Genomic DNA, 20,897 nt, shown 5'->3' with positions numbered 1-20,897 from the left:
AAGTACATGAAGTACCAGAGAGTATGGGCCGATATAAATGATCACAAACGAATGACTTTCTTTTGGTGGAGCGGTTTTGTGAATATAACAGCGGCCGCGCGCAGGACACAGCTGGAGTATTTGAGCCATCACCGCTGCGTCCTCTCTGCTCATAGAATGCCCGCAAAGCGGAGTCCATAAATGACGTCATATATGTGGATACTGGATCTTTTTTCAGGCTTCCTGCAATTTGAATTTTTATGAAACCCACATCTTGATTCTGGGTTTAAAAATGCGTTGTAATTACCGCGTTACTGACAATTGTACCGAGTAAATATTACCATTTTCTTTCCCTGTAATGCCTTACATTACCACATTACAGCAAAAAGCAATGCATTACTAGCCTGGCAAGCCAGACTAAATAAATGTATTATTTAGTCTGGCCACGCTCCACTGATGGCTCTCGGTTGTGGGACGGGTTCTACTGTTGTCTTTCAAATGATCTCCGCATTCCACTGGACAATGAATGTGACATACTCTTGTTTCACTCTGTTGCATCGTCCCACCCACCAGGCATATAGAGTGCCCTGATTGGCCCACAAAGCGGATAAAGCTCTGTGATTTGTTCACTAAACAGATAGAGCACTATGATTGGCCCACCATTATGGACCAATCACAGCTCTTTATGTGTTTGAAACCCCTCTAGAGAGCTGTGATTGGCTAGCCAGAGTACTGGTAGGAGCTGCGGAGGTTCCAATGGAGCATGCCTAGACCAAACTTTGCAAAGCAAGAGTTTGGTCTAGTTCACTAGGCTAATGCATTACAGTAATTAATTACTTTTGTACCGCATTACTCCCAACACTGATAAAACCCATCGGGCTAGCAACAGAACCAGTTAGACTAACAAATGAACCAGTTAGTCCAACAACAGAACCAGCAAAAAACAAACAAAAAAAAACAGTTGGACCGACACCAGAACCAGTTAGATCACGTTGAGCAGACAAGGTGCTCCTGCAGAACACTGATTGACCATAGAAGTATACGTACTGGTCTCTGTGCTCTCACTGATTACCGTCAGGTGGTCCATTGACTTGTCCTCTAGTTTTGTGTCTTCTGTGGTGAAGGACACCGTTTGCTGCTCTGCACCAGCAGGCTGAGAGCTGACCACAGGCTGTGCAGCTCCACCATCAGGCTGTGTGTTATTGGGTTGCTGGGACTCCTCCATTGTGCTGGACTGGGGGGCGGCGCTGGAACTGGCGGCCATCAGACCGGTCACAAAGGTGCAATGAATAAAGAGGAGGTGACGGTAAGGCTGGTTCTGTGAGGGATTAGAAACACAGTCAGAACCCGAGCTAGCACGACTGGAATTCATTAAAGAAATATTTTACTAATTTATAAACTTTATGGAGCAACACATTTGTCTTGTTTGGAAGAACAAGAAACCCTCCGCCAAATTTAAAGCTCCATTTTTGTTAGTTTCTGTTTAGTGCCATAATGGTTGCTAGGCAACGGGAAACACAGGGAGGCAAAAGAGGGAATAAACTTAAAGGCTAGACTGTTGATGGGCCCCCTGAATGTGGACACAGCCTTTAGTGTAAGGCTTACTATGTACTTCTCTGTCTGCTAGGCTGCAAAGTCACACACACATTTATTTATTTATTTATTTATTTATTTTTCTTCTTGAACTGCGCTGCTCTGGGTGGCTGCATGTTGGAGTAGCTCTGTTGACTATATGTAAGTTTTGCCTTTTCTTGGACATTTTTTCTTCTAGTTTCTCAAGAAAACTGTATTTTTTGGACATTTTACTATTCTGTTTCTGGTGCTGTGAAGCTTAGAGGATTTTTACTGCTATTTTTTTTTAGCTTTTTCACTTTTTGAGCTTTTGTTATGATGCGTAACCATGGCAACAAGCTGGTTTACAATCGGGAGCAGCTGATTAACATTGGGAAGGCTGAAATAATACCTCAACTGAAGCCACAAATCCCAAATGAGCTAAAACGCAAGAAGCGTGGGTGCAGAGCGGGAGCAAAACGGAGACCGAGAAAGAGGAAATTCAAACCATCTCTTCCATCGATCATAATGGGCAATGTGAGATCACTGGCCAACAAGATGGAGGAACTCCAAGCCCTTTCAAGGACTCAGCCAGAGTAGTAGCCAGAGAGGACTCGGCAGTGCAGTGTTATGTGTTTCAGTGAGACGTGGCTGCAGGACCATATCCCCGATTCCAGCGTCTCTCTGCCAGGATTCCTGACTGTACGAGCAGTCAGAGATCTGAAGAGGAGCGGGAAAAGAAAAGGAGGTGGAATGGCAGTGATTGTCAACAACAGATGGTGCCATCCAGGTCATGTTTCAGTGAAATGTCGTCTCTGCAGCCCAGATGTTGAACTCTTGGCAGTAAGTTGTCGCCCATATTATTTGCCAAGAGAGTTCACCAGTGTTGTCTTGGCAACCGTTTATATTCCACCTTCAGCTGTTGCTGAAAATGCATGTGATGCCATCAGTTCCGTTGTTGCTAAGCTACAAACCCAGCACCCCAATGCATTTGTGGCTATATCTGGTGATTTTCATCATGCCTCGCTCTCTCTGCTACACTTCCAACATTTCAACATTTTGTCAGCTGCTCCACCAGAGAAAACAAGACATTGGATTTGTGTTATGCAAATGTAAAGAATGCATACATGTCCAAAACAAGACCTCCTCTGGGACAATCAGATCACAATCTTGTTTTTCTCTACTCAGAATACAAACTACTTGTTCAGAGGCAACCTGTGACAAGAAGAACTGTGAGAAAATGGTCACAGGACGCTGAAGAAGCCCTGCAGGGTTGTTTTGAGACCACAGATTGGATGACTCTCTGCCAAGGATATGAAGAGGACATCAATGCCATGACTGGATGTGTCACTGACTATATAAACTTCTGTGTGGACAACATCATACCCACCAGAACAGTGAGATGCTTCGCTAATAACAAACCCTAGATTACCAGTGAACTGAAGAATCTGCTAAATGAGAAGAAAAGAGCCTTCAAGGAGGGAGACAGGGAATTACTGAGGAGTATACAGAAGCAACTGAAGATCAAGATCAGAGACAGCAAAGAGGCATATAGGAAGAAGCTGGAGAACAAAATACAGAGGAACAATATCAGAGATGTCTGGTCAGGGATGAAGAAGATCACAGGCTTCAAGCAGAGGAAGGATTGCACAGATGGCAGCCTGGACGCAGCCAATGAACTGAGCAAGTTCTTCAATAGGTTCAGTTCAGGAGCAAACCCAGCATCCTCCTCGCCTGTCCCCAGCCAGTCAGACATCCCATCCTCCTCTGAGCCAACATTTTCCTGTCACACACCAGCTCTTTTGTCCTCTAACACAGTCAAGGACTCTTCTGGTTCTATAAATCTGTCTTCAACCAAGTCAGGAGATGCTGCTGCCCCAGTTACCTCCCCCTCCCACCCATCTGTCTCTAGAAGTTAGGTGAAGAGGCAGCTGGAGAGACTGAACAGGAACAAGGCTGCAGGTCCAGATGGTGTCAGCCCCAGGGTACTGAAGGCCTGTGCAGAGCAGCTCTGTGGGATTCTGCAGCACCTCTTCAACCTCAGCCTGGCCCAGGAGAAGGTTCCAGTCCTGTGGAAGACATCCTGCCTTGTTCCAGTTCCAAAGAAAACTCGCCCATCAGTCACTGACGACTACAGACCGGTTGCCCTGACATCCCACATCATGAAGGTCCTGGAGACACTCCTTTTGGTCCACCTGAATAAGCAAACTAGAACATATCAGGACCCGCTGCAGTTTGCTTATCGCCATGGAGTTGGAGTTGAAGATGCCATCATCCAGCTGCTTCAACCAACCCACTGTCATCTGGACAAAGCAGGCAGCACTGTCAGGGTCATGTTCTTTGATTTCTCCGGTGCATTTAACACAATCCAGCCTGATGTGCTTTGCCAGAAACTCCAGAAGACTCAGAGAAACTCCAGAAGACACAGGTGAGGGCCTCAACTATCGCCTGGATTAAAGACTACCTGACAAACAGACCATAGTTTGTGAGGCTGAAGAACTGCACATCAAACCAGGCAATCAGTTAACATTGGAGCACCACAGGGGACTGTACTCTCACCATTTCTTTTCACCTTGTACACCTCAGACTTCCAGTACAAATCAGAGACCTGTCATCTACAGAAATACTCAGATGACTCTGCAGTTGTCGGGTGTATCAGAGATGGACAGGAAGCTGAGTACAGAGAGCTGGTGGAGCGCTTTGTGGCATGGTGTGGAAACAATCATCTGACCTTGAACGTGAATAAAACAAAGGAGATGATTTAAGACTTCAGAAGAAACAGGGTGGAGTCAAACACTGTTTCCATCATGGGAGAAGAAGTGGAGGTGGTTGAGGAATACTAATACCTTGGAGTTCACCTGGACAACAGACTGGACTGGAGAAAGAACAGCAAAGCTGTTAACAAGAAGGGACACAGCAGACTGCACTTCTTGAGGACGCTTAGGTCCTTCAATGTCTGTAGCAAGATGCTGCAGATCTTCTACAAGTCTGTTGTTGAGAGTGTAATCTCTTCAGCCATCGTCTGTTGGGGTAGCAGCATCAGAAGCAGGGACCTGAAAAGGCTCAACAGCCTAATAAAAAGGGCTGGTTCTGTTCTGGGGACGACTGTGGAACCGCTGGAGGAGATCATGCAAAGAAGGATTCTCCAGAGAATCAAGAAAATGATGGACAACCCTGAGCATTCTCTTCACAAGACTGTCCGACAACGGAAGAGTGTCTTCAGCCAGAGGCTTCTTCAGTTTGGCTGCAACACTGACCGCTACTGGAGATCCTTCCTGCCAACAGCCATTGTAATATACAACAACTCTTTGATGACTTGATTATTATTATTATTCTGAGCTACTACAGCAATCAATTTCCCTCTGGGATTAATAAAGTATTTTTGAACTGAACTGAACAAAGATCAATTTAATGTTGTGTTGTTTCATTCATATTGTATATAAATGCTTTTTAGAGACTTTTAAAATCTATTTCTCTGAACAGAGGCTGTTCAGGGATCCATCAATGGACAACATAAATTACTTATAAATTTTTACACAGAAGCAATTATCAGAATGACTAAAAAATCCAATTCCTGAGTCAGAGGCAGGCAACACATGAATCTGAACATCTTTAGAAACCAGATTAATGTGGAACTCAGAAAAATAAATACGGATTGTGGATTTTTTTTAGACAAAACAATGAACTTCTTACTACTATGAAATGTTTTTACTGTTAATGAGCTTATTAGTTTGTTTATTCTAAACTAGTTTAGATTTTGAAACACTAACGTGTTCATGAACTAAAACTTCCTTTTTCAGACAACAACTCCTCTATAATCTCCGGAGTTATTGGCTCTGTTCACCTGCAGCGTTATTAAATCTGCTGAGTGAGTCATGAGATCCAAACGAAGCGACGATATAAAAACTGCTGCTTTATAATGAAAGAACGTGATTACTTTTTTCTGCTTTGCTGTCAGAAACAGAAATCTGAAACGGTTCTGAAATATGAGAAAACGCTTCGTCAGTTTCACGCGGTGAGTCAGTCACACAGAAACAAGACTTTAGATGGAATTGTAGGTGTTTTATTGCATTTTCGGAACTTTTGATTTTATATTCATATTGTTGCCCAACTATTGAATGTTAGATGGTAAAAAATGTGCTTTCAGAACAGCTTCTTTAAACTTCTCACTCAAGAACCAGGTGGAGTTTTCGAAGGATTTTATTTACTGCAGCATAAGTTATATCAGATTTTCAGTCTTTGAGCCCACGAGTTTGTTGATTTACTGAACTTCTGTGTTGGAGTAAGAGCTCAGTATAATAATATTATTATTACATTAGAGATGAATGATCTAACCCTACCCAAAAGACATGGTATTATATTTTTACATAAAACATTACTTTAAATTTGTGGAAATCTGCAAGACTATTTAAATAATGGTTGTAACTGAACTAAGCTTCAGTTGACAGCTAAAGAAGATCAAGTTTTTAACAGAACAAATTTGAGATGATGCTTAGATAAAAATTTAGAGTTATTTGATAACGCAAACCTGAAAGGCACAACATTTACTAAGTACTGGACTGGACCGAGACCGGAGCCTTGCGGATGTCACGGTCTGAGGTATTTCCCTGCTGTCACTCCCTGTCTTTTTGAGTTTCCCTCTGCAGGTGGGCGTGTCTGGAGGTGACCAAGCTGCAGCAGATCTGCTCATCAGCTGGCCAGGGGTATTTAAGCAGCTGGGAGACTCCTACACTTCGCTGGATGATTACTCTACCTGGGTACCTTCTAACAGCCACTTGTGAAACTTATTCGAGCTCCGTAACCTCCTGAGAATTAGATTTGTTTTTGGATTTTAGATGTATTTTGGAATTTTGGATTTTGCATTTTACTCTTCCTGCTCTCGTTCACCAGATCAACCTCCACTTTCATCCCCGACTGGCTATTTCTCTGGAACTCAACCTGCTTGTCTCTCAGCTGCTCCCTGGCCAGAACCACCTCCAGCTGCCCACCTAAGCTCCCTGGGTCTCCACCAACTCAGCTCCCTCCACGTCTCCCCTTCTGGATCTCAGTTTCAGGAATCCCCTCTCAGCCCAGACCGGACCACTCCTCCCTCGAGCTACTTTTCCCCCTCTCCAGACTGTAAGTCCCCCACACAATTCCGATTCCTTGTTTTCCCCTTTGAGTTGGATCTGACTCCCATCTGTCCACAGATTTCCCGCACGGGCTCCCTTTGTGACAGAACTCAGCTACGTTCAAGCTGCTCCCTTGGTTTCCTCTTAATAAATTCTTATTTAAAGCACTTTCCCCGTCTCAAGCTGATTCTGTATGTCGTGGGTTAGACATCTACACCACAACATGACAGAGGAACTCTATTTGCATTCTGAAGCTAAACACGTTTGTGTACTTGTGCTATAAAAACCATAGTCCGATTATTTTGGCTACTTTAAGACTAAATGTGGTTGTTCACATTATAGCCACATTTTACTTTATTGCCCTCAGACTCTTCAGAGCTACATTGGTGCTGCATCTGCAGTGATGCGGGCGTTGTACCGGTCTGTCGTGGTGAAGAGAGAGCTGAGCCAGAAGGCGAAGCTCTCGATTTACCGATCGATCTACGTTCCTACCCTCACCTATGGTCACGAGCTTTGGGTAGTGACCGAAAGAACGAGATCACAGATACAAGCGGCAGAAATGAGTTCTCTCCGAAGAGTGGCTGGGCTCTCCCTTAGAGATAGGGTGAGAAGCTCGGTCATTCGGGAGGGGCTCGGAGTAGACCCGCTGCTCCTCCACATCGAGAGGAGCCAGTTGAGGTGGCTCCTGAACGCCTTCCTGGTGAGGTTTTCTGGGCACGTCCAACCAGGAGGAGACCCAAGGGAAGACCCAGGACACAGTGGAGGGACTGTGTCTCTCACCTGGCCAGGGAACGCCTTGAAATTGCCCTGGAGGAGCTAGCCCAAGTAGCTGGGGAGAGGGAAGTCTGGGCCTACTTGCTTAGAGTGCAGCCCCTGCAGCCCAACTCCGGATAAGCGGCTGAAAATGGATGGATGAAACAAATGCTAAGAGATAGCTTGCTTATATCAACGCTGTGACAAACGCTATGAGTAGGCCCTACATCAATGCTACAACCAGTGTTGGGAACGTTACTTTAAAAAAGTAATTAGTTATAGTTACTGATTACTTTGTCAAAAAAGTAACTCAGTTACTAACTGAGTTACAAGATCATAAAAGTAACTAATTACCAACAAAAGTAACTACTTAGTTACTTTTTTTCATTAAAGAATGCAAGAATTACTACAATAGTAAAATATAAATGACTAATGACTGAACATAATAAAATGAATGTCCAAATGTTTTATATAAACCTGAATAATTTAAACAAATAAGCACTTAACAGGAGGAACTACTAACAGGAACATTACACTAATCTAGACTATTAAAAGGTCACTGTGTGATATTTAACAAGACCCCAATCAGCTAAAATTTAAAATTGCAAATAGAAACACCTGTAAAGGTTCCCGAGCCTTTAAATTGTCTCTCTGTCTATATTACAGAAATAAATGTAATTTTGCACAGTATTCTAATTTTTCCAGCTTCACATAATTGTGTGTTTTTAGCAGCATTTCTGTTGCTGCTAATCTAGTAACGGTTAAATAAATAAATAAATAAATAAATAAATATCCTTTCAAATGACACTAGAAGAGGCACGAGCCTGATGGAGGACTTACATTTACTAACCTGGGTCAGACCCAACCACAGAAGAGCTGAAGCTGGGTGGTGAACACACACAGGTAGTTCTAATAACACCTGAGCTCCATGCCGTCTGAGACTGATGCATCAGTGTTACAGCGGGACTAAAGACATGATCAGAAACAGGTCACAGCTGGAGGATCTAGGAAGGTAGAAGATCAGGACGTCTGAGCGGTGAACAGGTGAGCGGACCTTCGGGACGTCCCGCTGTCATGCTAAGGGCACGGGTCTGCCGCCGTAGACTATTCATCACGTCTTCCTCGTTCTTCACGGGCCGTGATGCTCTTAAACATCTGCCTCTTTAGCTCCTGATCAGCTGACAGCTTCAACACACCGCGCTGCTTAACGCACGCATTTTCTTATCAGTAACAGGAACGACGTTTTGATAAAAGAAGACGTAATTAATTAGTTTGCTCGTTACAGAAAGAAATATTTTTTATTAACGCGGTCATTTTAAACGGAGTTATTCCCGTTGTGTCTACAGAATGCAGTGACTGAGACCGTGAGGGTCTCCGCCCACCCGGTCAATCATCATCGAGTTTGTAAGCGCGTTACCGACACCTCTCTCTCCCTGGCTGCAGCTGAAGTGTGGCGGTCAGAAAGCCTCACACTGCTGCTCAACGTTCGACAAGCACATAGTAACGCACAACGTTCCGTCCCCAGTAACGGTAACGGCGTTGCAACGGCGGGAAAAGTAATTAATTAGATTATTCCGTTACCTATAAAAGAACGCCGTTAGAAACGCCGTTATACTTAAACAGCGTTACTCCCAACACTGGCTACAACAGATTTAGCATGTGTATATGGTTTTGTTGATCTCTGTGAAGCCCTTTGTGATTCTCTGTATGTGATGAGTGCTATATGAATACATTTACTTACTTTAATATACCAATGCGACAGCGTGTATATCAACGCTACAATAGATGCTAAGAGTTAGCATTTGTGTTTCAATTGTTTTTCAACCAACGTGACGAAAGAAAAGCTCAGTTCTGGTTTAGATGCAACCTTGCTGCTTCCCATTACCCTCAACACAGATCTGTAATGTCTGTCACACATCAGTGATGTGAAGTGATGACAGGGTCAGATGAAATGAGACACAATCATTCAGAATGAAGTCACTTTGAAAGACATCAGATAAACTTCCAATTTTAAGACCACATCATGATTACTTGGGTTATTTGTGCTCTCCAGACTGTCAGAAATAAAATCAGATATGGGTAAAAAAACCACCTTTGTGTCATTTTAGCCTGCAGAGTGAATGTAACCTAGCATATATAGACGTCAAATCCAGAGAACACCTGAGCAGGTGATCCAGCTGATGTTAGTCCTATAACAAGTGTGTTAGACAGGTAAATATAGCACCTCCTGACCACCAGCAGGTTCTACTGAAGTGTTCCCTCCCGAGTTTGAAGATCAGAACCAAACCAGATGATAAACTGTCTCAAGTAATAAACCAGACTAGCTGTGACAGAGCATCAGAAGAGATGAACAGGTTTGTGTAGAACCTGGATCAGCTGGACCCAAACCACAACCAGAGATGTTAAAGCAGCCAACAACCAGGACCTGCTGAAGGAGGGCTGGACGCTCAGAGGAAGAAGGCGACACACATGGAGACAAATCAGTGCCTTCTTTACTTTAACTTATAACCACCTCCCAGCTCGTTTGTTTCTGGAGTGATTCTGATTCTGGGGTGGAATCAGGTCCGGAACACAGACCTCTAGGTCACATGACTTCAACCTGAGATAAACTGATGACTCTTGATGCGACATCATCGATCTGAATGCTGCAGTCCTCTGCTGCTGCATGAACATTTGTCCCAATTTCAACTTTGAAACGGTTCTGCTGAGACTTTGTGAAACAGAGGAGTTCTAAACCTGCTGCAGACCTCATCATCGGTTCTGTTTAGTTTAAAGGTTCGAAATGTTCGCCGCACTTTCAAAGAGTCATGTTTGCTTCTGAATTCTTCATTTTCAAAGGCAACGACGTTGGAAAGTCTCTGTTGGCTGCTGCTAATGAACCCACAGACTCGACCTGCGTTTAAAACTGAAGAAATGAGTCTATGAAGACGTAACCGTTCATTTCAAACCCTAAAAGCACAAATGTTGACCGTCTGTTTAGGAATGAATCTTTGTAAAGGCTTTTATAGTATTAAATAAAGAACCATGGTGAGAAAAGCCGTAAATCTTGTTCCAGCAGCAGTAAAACAACCTCAATAGGGATCAAACACGACAAACAGAAGATCAATAAATAATTTAGAGACCAGAAACAAAACATCTGACCCCCAAAAGGATGTCTTCTTTTGCTGTTTTGTGGAAGTAAAGTGAGGTGGATCCTGATTTATGACCTGAACACCAACTTATGTTTATTACCTCATTCTGCTGAGATCTGTTTGTTCAGCAGCGGTTCCATGAAGGCCACCGATCGGTATGAATGTATTGATCCAGCGACAGCCTGCAGGACAAGCAGCTTCCTAAACAGCAGATTTAAGACGAAGCTTTGTTGCAGCCTGTGAGGACCATAATGAGCTGCCAGGACCTGACTGATGACTCCAGCTGTGACCCCCACACCCCTCACGCAGGGACAAAATGCTGCAGAACTCAGACTTGGGTCAGATCCAGTTGCTGCTGAATTAAACTAAAACCAGGTGTGTGAACGTCTCTGCTCTGATGGATCCAGAACTTCTCACTCCAGATGCTGTTTCTGCATCTGCTTGATTTTTTTGTTTAAAAGGTAGCGTTCACATAAAACACTGATGCTGAGGACCGCTTCAGCAGCTGATCTGAGAGGCAACATCCTTCAGAACTTTTTCAGAACATCAGCTTTCCTGACCCCCGAACTAGATCTCTGACCCAGATCACTAGTAGAGCATCGCATCATTTTCTGGCTCCAGTCGGTCTCCAGAACGTATTCTCAGTGTTCTCAAGGGTTCTCACTTCTGAATAAATTCAAAGAATTTGTCACAAATGTCCTGAAAAAGCTGCGTAACCGTCTGGAATCTTCTCTGAGACGCATCACGTCACGCCAACATCCAGTCTGGGTGCTGAACATGAGCATGGTTGTGTCTCCTGCAGTTGCAGCTCAGTGACTTCACCAGAGAAGGAGTTAATTAAGTGGTTCTATTCCTGCCGTGGGCCGCAATAATCCAGATTAACTCTGGATAATCTGATTAACACTGACTCTGAGGCGTGAGGTTTAAAATACCCACCTGAAAACTGATTCATGTGGATCAAGTATGAAGCTAGTGAAGATCTCAGGGGAAATTATTTCAGACTAGATGAGAGCAACCACAGAGGCGTCATCCATCAGAGTTCTGGAGGAGCTGCAGGAAGGAGACGTTCTGATCCTTCAACATGTTTGTTCTTCTTAACTGAAGAGTTTCAGCAGTAGTGAGGAGCTTCTATCTAGGAGTCCATTTAACAAAAATGCTCTAAACTACATCTCCCATGATCCTCAGCTGCAAGTTTCAGACAAAAGCAAATCATAATCAACATTTCTATTACAAACAAAAAGTTCATTTAAGGTGGAGACGTTTTCTGGATTTGGAAAGATCAATCAAATAATATCTTCTGGTAGAAAGCATCAGGGGGATGTAACCGAGTTTATTTGTTTAAAAAGGTTTTAGAAAGGAAATAAAATGCAAATGAAAAAAAAAAACAATGAAAGAAATACACCAGACTAGTTCAGACAGAAGCACTAAAGTAAAAACACACACACACACACACACGCACGCACGCACGCACGCACGCACGCACGCACGCACGCACACACACACACACACACACACACACACACACACACGATGAACAACTCAAAGACCCTGAGCTCAGGCTTAGTTTATCCTGAGTTCATCTGTGGTTAATTAAATCCCGGATCAATTCACCCCGAGCCCAAAATTAATTAATCAAGGTTTATTTTAATTTGTATGAGTCACTCCTTCATTCTGAAGTATTTAAAAAAAATCAGCAACCAAACAAAAATGTAACGCTTGTAAATGAATTTTATTTTGTAATTAAACTGATCCTCATTTCAGAATAAAAGTTCTGGATGTTCTATGTATACTGCTGATCTGTTTGAATCCAACTCTCCCCTGATCTTACACTTTAGTTTGTTCTGACAGATTTAATGTCCTGACTGGCAGAGCAAACCCAAACCAGGTCCAAACAAGTCTGAAGCATCCAAAACCAGCCGGCCGGGGTTCCCTTCATCAGCTGTTTCTGAACAGAACCTTTGTTCTGGTCCAAGTTCTGAGAGGATTAACCATCAGTGAGCTTCATCACACATTAATTACTGAGTCCTGACCAGAACTCTGACCCAAACCTCCTCGCATTACAGGTCCGAGTCAGTCCGGGTAATAGAACAGAACACTCTGGTTTCAGGTAAACGTTTTAATTATTGATTTATTTTGTAATCTTTTGGGTCTCTGGAGACTTTGATGACCTAATGATTACATTTCAACGCTAAACACGTCGTCTTTATGTTCACTTTTAAACAAAAACCTTAAATCTGGATCCAACCGGATCTGCTGGAAGTTTGTGCTGTTTAGAAACAAATTTAGGAATCATCTAGCATTTTTGCAGAGAAAAACATCCTTTTCTCTAGTTTTTTAAATGTGCTTTTGTTTTCCAACCTTTGTCCAACCAGAACGGGATGAGAACCAGCAGCCTGATGGTTCCCATCGTGCAGGAGATGGTGGGAGTGATGCCAGATGACTGGATTTCTGCACCATTTTCTCTACAACACCAGAAAGCAGCTTAAACCCAGAAAACGCCAGAATAATGCAGAAGGTGTGCGTGGAGACTGGAGGTGGGAATGAATGACTCGGTTTTGGTAAAAACATGTTCATGATGATCAGAAGCAGAAAAAGAACCGCATGGAGCCGACACTCCCGCTGAAGAGGCACCAGAACATTCTCACTCCAACATCGGGAGGCGGCTCACCTCAGCGGGCCAACGCTCACCTGGTCTCAGTGGACAGGAAGCAGCAGGGCGAGGTCCATTGTCTCTCTGCGGGAGATTCAGAAGGTCCGATCTAATGATCCGGATGAGATGAAGGAAAGGAAATTGTAAGGAAGCCACTGGAAAATGTTTTAGAGGAGACGGGATCCTGATCGTCTTCTGTGAGTGAGACGTTTGGTTTGTGGAGATGCAGAGTCGCTGCAGCAGCTTCAGCACTGCATGGAGGAGAGAGGGAGGAGTGTGTGTGTGTGTGTGTGTGTGTGTGTGTGTGTGTATGTGTGTGTGTGTGTGTGTGTGTGTGTGTGTGTGTGTGCGTGCGTGCGTGTGTGTGTGTGTGAATGCAGTTCTTTCTTCATCTGAGAATCAAGTTGATGAAAAGCACATAATGATGGGGCTTTCAAAATAAGAGCCTGTGCAGCAGCAGCTGACTGGGTAGAGCTCATCTGGGCTGAAGATGTGGAGTAGGCCAGGCATCAGTCTGCGATAATGAAAAGATCCAGAACATGAGAAATACAGACGAAGGTACCATGATGTAGCAGAATCTAAGCCTTTAGTGTCCACAGCAAGAAAAAACACAAAAGTACAAAAACTATTTTACTTTTTTATTATTCTGCAGCAGTGAGTTGTAATAATCTTCTTATTCTTCATAGTAGTAATAGTAATTTAATAACAACATGCATTAATATCGATAGAAATGAATAGGGAATAGTTTTTAATTCAAGCATTTCCATATTTTTATTACTTTTTTTCTACTTTATTCCAGTGTTTCAATAACTTTGGGACTAAAAATGTTCAAACAGCTGAGATGCAGATAAAAACATTTTGGGAACAAGCAGCTCGGTGAAGAATAAAGGGAGATGACCTTGCAGGCAGTAAATCATACATACTTATATAAGATTTATATAAAAAATTCTGCAGAACCACATGAAACCCATTAGAGCCTTTAGTTGATGCTTGTTTCCCGCGGCAATTCAACTTAACAATTCAAGAGTGTCATATTTTATTATTTTTAAAAGTTTATTTTTGAAAGTAAGGAAGACAGATCTATGTGAGAAGGAAATGCTCTGGAGGCAAACTGAAGCGGATGTCACAGAGCTCGGTGCGATCAGAGAACCAGCGGAATGTGGATATTAAACACTAGATTCCCAAATGTTTGTCCGGGGTCGGGTCGCGGGGGCAGTAGCCTAAGAGAGGACCTGACTTCCATCTCCCCAGCTACTTGGTTCAGCCCATCTGGAGAAAACCCAAAATGTTTCTGCCAGCTGAGAGACATAGCGCCTCCTTTCCTGGGTCGTCCTTTAGGTCTCCTCCCGGTTGGACGTGCCTGGAAAACCTCACCAGGGAGGCGTCCAGGAGGCATCCTTCCTAACCAGATGCTCAAGCCACCTCAACTGGCTCGACTCGATGTGGAGGAGCAGCGGGTCTACTCCGAGCTCCTCCTGAATGACTCACCCTATCTCTAAGGGAGAGCCCAGCCACCCTGCAGAGAAAACTCATTTCAGCCGCTTGTATCCGTGATCTCGTTCTTTCGGTCACTACCCAAAGCTCATGACCATAGGTGAGGGTAGGAACGTAGATCGAGAGCTTTACCTTCTGACTCAGCTCTCTTCACCACGACAGACCGGTACAACGCCCGCATCACTGCAGATGCAGCACCAATCCACCTATCGATCTCACGCTCCAGTTTCCCCTCACTCCTGAACAAGACCCCGAGATACTTAAACTCCTCCACTTGGAGGACCGGCTTGTCCCTAAACAGGGACAGCCTACAAAATAAATAAATAAAATAAAATAAAAGAAACAGGCAGAAAATGCTGAAATAAAATCTCCAGTGGACTTGGGGAGACAGGTGGAAGTTTCCAGAGTCGTCACTACAATGTTCAGACCAAATGTAGATTTAACTTCTACTGTGTGCAGGTTTTGCTCATGGACCTCACAGTCCCTTGGGAAGGGCGGGTCGAGGAGGCCAATGACTGGAAAAAGGCAAAATTCCAGGAGCTCATTGATATCAGCAGAGGGAAAGGGTGGAAGGCCCTTTATTGATGTTGGCTGCAGGGGATTCCTGCGCTGCACTGAAACTTCTCAGGATTAGAGGGCTGCAGGAGAGGAGAGCCACTAAAGAAATCAGTGAAGTGGCAGAAAAAACATCCAGGTGGCTGTGGACCAAAAAGGGTGATCCGAGGTATTGCGTGGTGTTCGGACACAAGCTGGGGACGGATTACCCCCGGCTGGGTCACCCAGGTGAGTGTGTCTGAAGATCAGTGACCTGAACCACCTGATGAACCTGGGTGCTGCACTGACCATGTATCCAAGCTGCCCATCTACCTACATGGTGTATTGTTGAACTTGTCAGAAGCCAAATATTTGACATTTCTATCTCTAGCTTTGATCCTCCATTAAACGTTCATTCACACGATGCAGACTGACTGATCCCAGCAGGATTATCAGCAGCTCAGAGGATTGATTCTTACATTTAGAAGCAGGACTGCCGTAAAACAACAAGCTTAGTTTCATTAAGAGCCTGAGTGGAAAAAATAACTCGTCAGTACCTCGGCTAATTAATTATTCAGAAAAATAAAACACAAAATCAGTTTGATTTTCTTCTGGAAGGTGTTCTTTCAAAATAATGTTTTTGAATGAAAAGCATACATCAGAAACACATCAAATGTTTACATTTCTGTACAGCATTGCTTTCCAATTTTCTTCAATAAATTTAATTAAACATCATATCTTTTACCTGCTGCAGTGTTGAATCATGCTGAATATTTTCTAGCTGTGGGGGAAATCCACTCAGAGTTCTAAATATCTATTTCTGACCACAAATCTCTTATTCTGAAAATGGAAGTGTTTCACTTGGACATTCTGATTATTTTATTTTGAAGGTTTAGAACTGTTTTGCCATTGATTTGCTGCCCTCTATTGGTTATCATGTGAAACTGCAACGCTGCCTTTGAAACCAGCTCCAGATGTTAGTTTCGGACTCCAGATGTGTTTTTTCCAAACTGAAGAGTATACTGAAAATCAAGAATACAGTGATGAATAAATATACTTTTTTTCTTTTGGACTTGAGTTAAGCCTAATATTTTCTCATCAGTCAGCAATTCCGTTTACATGAATGTAACATGTTTTAAACATTTATTTTATTTAATGTTTCCGTTATAGTCATTTTAAAATCCCACCTCTATTGCTGATAAACAATTACAAATTCAAACTGAGACACCCGATCAGGCTTCTGCTATGAAGCCACTCCATCTTCCAGGTGTTGTGCCAAAGTAATTACCCCTGTCAGAATCTGTGCCCCTGTGTCGGGCGCGCGTGCACAGATAAGACCTAAGCGAAGCTGTATTTGTTGTGTAAAAGTTTTTGTTTTTTGCCGTTTAGATTTTTGACTCACCGCAAAAACAACACCGGAAACTTCAGGACTCTTATTTTAAAGGGTTGACATCTAGGGAAGAAGCGTTTCCTGTTTAGTTCGGTTCCGTCGTTCCGGTGCTCGGTGTGTTGATGCTGCCGCGGCTGTTAGTGTTCCCAGCATCACCATGACCAAACTCCAGCTGCTGAACGCCTACCTGACGGAGCGGCTCACGGCGGTGGTGAAGGAGGTTCTGGACGTGGTGGAGGACACGGTGGCGGAGTACCGCGAGGAGACCGCCAGAACCAGGCGCGAGAACGAGAGCCTGAGGAGACAGCTGCGGGACATCCTGCTGCTGGAGGCCGAGACTGAATGGCTGAGTAAGGGCCGAGCGAGACGGTACTATCGCGAGATAGCGCCGTTCCAAACTGCGAAGAAAAACGTTGCCTTTTAAGTATTACGAGAGGTTTTACGGTCACATTTGGCTTAAATGTTCGATTTTAAATGTTGCGAGTTGCGACAATGAGCCATTTTTACATTCGGCATCTTTAAAACGAATTACTCTGTTCAGAATTATAGCACACGCAGATGTTTTTAGCGTTGTTCTGGAAACGTCCTCCTTTCCATCAGTCCGGTTTCGAAAAACCAGCTGATGCTTTTTTTTTTTATCAGAAAAACGTAGCAGGTCCTTGAGTCTCGGTGAGCTGTTGGCCGAATCGTTCTCTACAATGTTCTGGACAGGAAACGCTCTGCTCTGACCTGATTAGCTGAGTTTGTTAAAATAATACAAACATTTTTAAAAGGAAACAAAGGGAGTCTGTGCTGATCGGTCCTGAGAACCACTTCCCTTTCAGACATGAGACATTATCAGACTGACTCAGTCATATTCAGGCTGTCATATTCCAACCAGCCAAATCTTTATGACCACAGACGGCTCTGTCCAGTAGAGGAAGACCAGAACCATGTTGCTGCTGACCTTTAACCCCAACCCTTATTCTACTTCCATACGAAAGAGCTGTTACTCTATTATAAATTAATACAATCATGGACATGCACCAGATTATCACTGCTGACCTTGTTTTGGTGCACTTAGGGACTAAAATCAGATTTTCTTGTTTCAGACTGGCCAACCTCAGATTAAGTTGATAAGCTGACTGGACGACTGGTTTACCTGCAGTTTAACATCACTTTTCTGTTTTAGGGTCGACACAGTCAGGCCTTAATTTAGTAGCTCCAGAGCAGCGCCCAGGAGATCCAGACCCTAGGACCCTCCCAGAGGAGGCAGACTCCACCCTGAACCAGCCCAGACAGCCAGCAGTGAAGCAGCAGGTGGTTCCTTTGCAGCAGCTGCCACTTCTGAAGGAAACCCCGCTGGTGCCGATCCACCACCCTGAAGACGTAAAACCAGCAGATCTCTGGGAAACCGTACTAAAAGCGGACCCAACACGAACTTCACCGCCTGTGTCGCACGCCTCCCAAAATCCTCCCAAAGTCCACGCCGAGGTTCCGGTGCTGAGGGAGGAGCCACAGGCCTCTGCGCCGGCACAGATCAAAACCGAACACGAGGAGGTGAAGGAGGACGAGGGTCATGTGGAGTCTGTGACGACGAGTGCTCACATCTCAGTGGACGAGTCGGGCGTCTGCAGCGGAGTGGAGGCAGATGAAGCTGCACAGGAATCAGACCAGCAGGACACTCCCAGAACCAGGATGTCATCTGAGGAATCACTGCAGGCTGACGGCATCATGGCTGGCAGTTTCATCCCAGAACTCGTGCATCGCTGCCCACGCTGCGGCGATGCGTTTAGCCACACCTCTGGCCTCACGCTCCACCTGGAGCAGAAGAGAAAGACCTACGCCTGCGACTGGTGTTGCAAGTCATTCGCTCAGTCAGCCGACCTGCGGCGCCACCTACGCACGCACACGGGTGAGCGGCCGCACCGCTGCACCTTTTGCTCCAAAAGCTTCAGCCAGAGAGGGAACCTGCGGCGCCACCTGCGCATCCACACAGGTGAGCGTCCATACAGCTGCCCCTTCTGCTGCCGGACCTTTAGCGATGGCGACACCATGAAGAAACACAAACGCACGCATTCAGGAGAGAAACCGTATCGCTGCGCACGCTGCTCTAGAACCTTCACTAATGCCAGCAGTCTGCAGCTGCACCTGAGGAAGGACATGTGCTTTGTAGGCAGCGCGTGATTGGCTGAGGCAGGACAGATGGGTCATGAGGTATCCCGTACACGTGACAGTTTTCAAACCAGACAAGGGTGAAGTTCTGAGATGTTCTCTAACTTGTTTTTCTGATCAGAACCACTGGCACCAAATGGGTTCATCATATAAAAAACTAGGATCAGTCCAGTCTAAAGCTACATTCCACCAGAGCAGGAGCAGGTGTGTCCTCTCTGGGCTTCTGTAACAACTAGTGTGTGTGTGTGTGTGTGTGGTTTGTGATGAAGACTCCTTCGTACCACTAAGCATCTTCACGGACTTCTGCAGGTCTTTCCTGGATGTGATGAACTTTACAGGAAGATTTATTTTTCTGTGAAGATGCCGTTTTTCTTTATTTGCACTTTTCAGTCTTCGCTGAAGCTCAAGTTTCATTTCTGTGTCCCGTTTGTGTCCATCTGCTGGTTTAGTTCAGAAAACAAAGGTTTTAGGAGGTTTCTCATACATACAAACACCAGAAAAACAAACTTAATCATGAATAAAAACACATTTGTTGGTGGATGCAGAAAGCTGTGGGTGGTGAGGTGGGTCTGACAAACTGGGTTTACTCACAAATGGGTTCTGGAGGAGTGAAATCTATTCTTGGGTCAGGTGTGGTTCCTGGGAGTTCTGATGGGATAAAAAAAAAACTCACATCTGCTCCAGAGGTGGGGGTCCTCCTACCTAAAAAGGGGGACCACAGAGTGTGTTCCGACTACCAGCTCTAGACCCTTAGGGGGTCCTGGAGGGTGCGAGGGAGTTCGCCCAACCACGTTACGTGTTTTGTGGATTTGGAGAAGGCGTTGGACTGCGTCCCTCGAAGGGCCCTGTACTCTGGGACTATCATTCTCTGGCATGACTGGTGTCAGAGCTTGGTCCGCATTGCCGGCATCAAATCGTGCTCGTTCCCGGTGAGAGTAGGACTTCGAAAGAATGAAATTGCGGATTTCAGCTTCCAAAATGAGTTTTCTCCGCAGCGTGTCTGGGCTCTCCCTCAGAGATGGGATGAGAAGCTTGGTCATCCAGGAGGGGCTTGAAGTAGACCTGCTGCTCCTCCACATTAAGAGGAGCCAGTTGAGGTGGCTCAGGCATCTGGTCAGGATGCCTCCTGGACGCCTCCCTGGTGAGGTTTTCCAGGCACTTCCAACCGGGAGGAGACCCAAGGGAAGACCCAGGACACGGTGGAGGGACTATGTCTCTCACCTGGCCGGGGAACGCCTTAAGATTCCCCCGGAGGAGCTGGCCCGTGTGGCTGGGTAGAGGGAAGTCTGGGCCTCTCTGTTTAGGCTGCTGCCCCCGCGACCCGACTCCGGATAAGCAGAAGAAAATGGATGGATGGATCTTTTCCAGAGATCCTGCTGCTGAACCTCAAAGTCATCACGTGAAAATGAGAAATGTTTGTCTGGTCTGGAATGTTCAGTTTGTCAGACAACAGCGATGATGTCGCGACATTAGGGCATTGTTCGGTTCAAATGAAAACATGAACGATTCTGTTGTGTGAGGACTGGGTTAAAGTTAAAGCCCCATTAGTTGTCACACACACAGGTGTGTGTGTGACATTCGTCCTCCGCATTTGACCCATCCCCTGGGGGAGCGGTGAGCTGCAGACACGGCCGCGCTCGGGAACAATTTGGTGGTTTAACCCCCCAATCCAACCCCCTTAGTGCTGAGTGTCAAGCAGGGAGGCACTGGGTCCCATTTTTTGAAAGTCTTTGGTATGACCCGACCAGGAATCGAACCCCGATCTCTCAGTCTCAGGGCGGACGCTTTACCACTAGGCCACTGAGAAAGGTGGATGGCAGTAACCCCTGAAGGGAAAAGAGAAAACCTTTCTGTGTGTGACAGAGACGAGGTGCAAAGCCAAGTCCTTCATCCAAAAGCTGAAACGACTTGTTCTGCGTACTCAGAAGAATTGAAGGAAATGTCAGAAATGGGATATAAAAAATAAAATATTTACTAAATTAACACATTAGAAACTGAATCATAATGAAACCAGCACGAATTCAGCGCCTCCATGTCTTGTGTTTGCAAACAGACTCAGCAGTATCAGCCTGTCAGAACTACCCACAATTCCCAGCGGTTTAAGATTCAGCGTGCATGAACCTCTTTTCAAATAAACTTCAACATGTATG

General features: G+C 44.8%; 2 protein-coding genes across 2 annotated transcripts in view; one reads left to right on the top strand and one right to left on the bottom strand.

The window, feature by feature from the left end:
* LOC107396535 (trafficking regulator of GLUT4 1) overlaps positions 1-16,913 on the bottom strand; it is a 24,508-nt gene extending 7,595 nt beyond the window's left edge. Inside the window, exons 1-3 of the mRNA XM_015976297.3 lie at positions 16,781-16,913; positions 13,214-13,689; positions 1,027-1,297 (exon numbers count right to left, since the gene is read on the bottom strand). Coding sequence (XP_015831783.3) covers positions 1,027-1,243 — 217 coding nt within the window. The 5' untranslated portion in view covers positions 1,244-1,297; positions 13,214-13,689; positions 16,781-16,913. The remainder of the gene's footprint in view (positions 1-1,026; positions 1,298-13,213; positions 13,690-16,780) is intronic.
* Positions 16,624-20,897, top strand: LOC107396536 (zinc finger protein 771). The gene is made up of 2 exons (XM_015976298.3): positions 16,624-16,943; positions 17,765-20,897. Exons 1-2 carry the CDS (start codon positions 16,751-16,753, stop codon positions 18,757-18,759), a joined length of 1,188 nt encoding a protein of 395 aa, XP_015831784.3. The 5' UTR covers positions 16,624-16,750; the 3' UTR covers positions 18,760-20,897.

This window comes from Nothobranchius furzeri, chromosome 5 (genome assembly GCF_043380555.1).
Source record: "Nothobranchius furzeri strain GRZ-AD chromosome 5, NfurGRZ-RIMD1, whole genome shotgun sequence".
In the NCBI taxonomy this organism is placed as follows: Eukaryota; Metazoa; Chordata; class Actinopteri; order Cyprinodontiformes; family Nothobranchiidae; genus Nothobranchius; species Nothobranchius furzeri.
The sequence above is the reverse complement of the archived record's forward strand: the minus strand, read 5'-3'. Positions and strand labels throughout refer to the sequence as shown.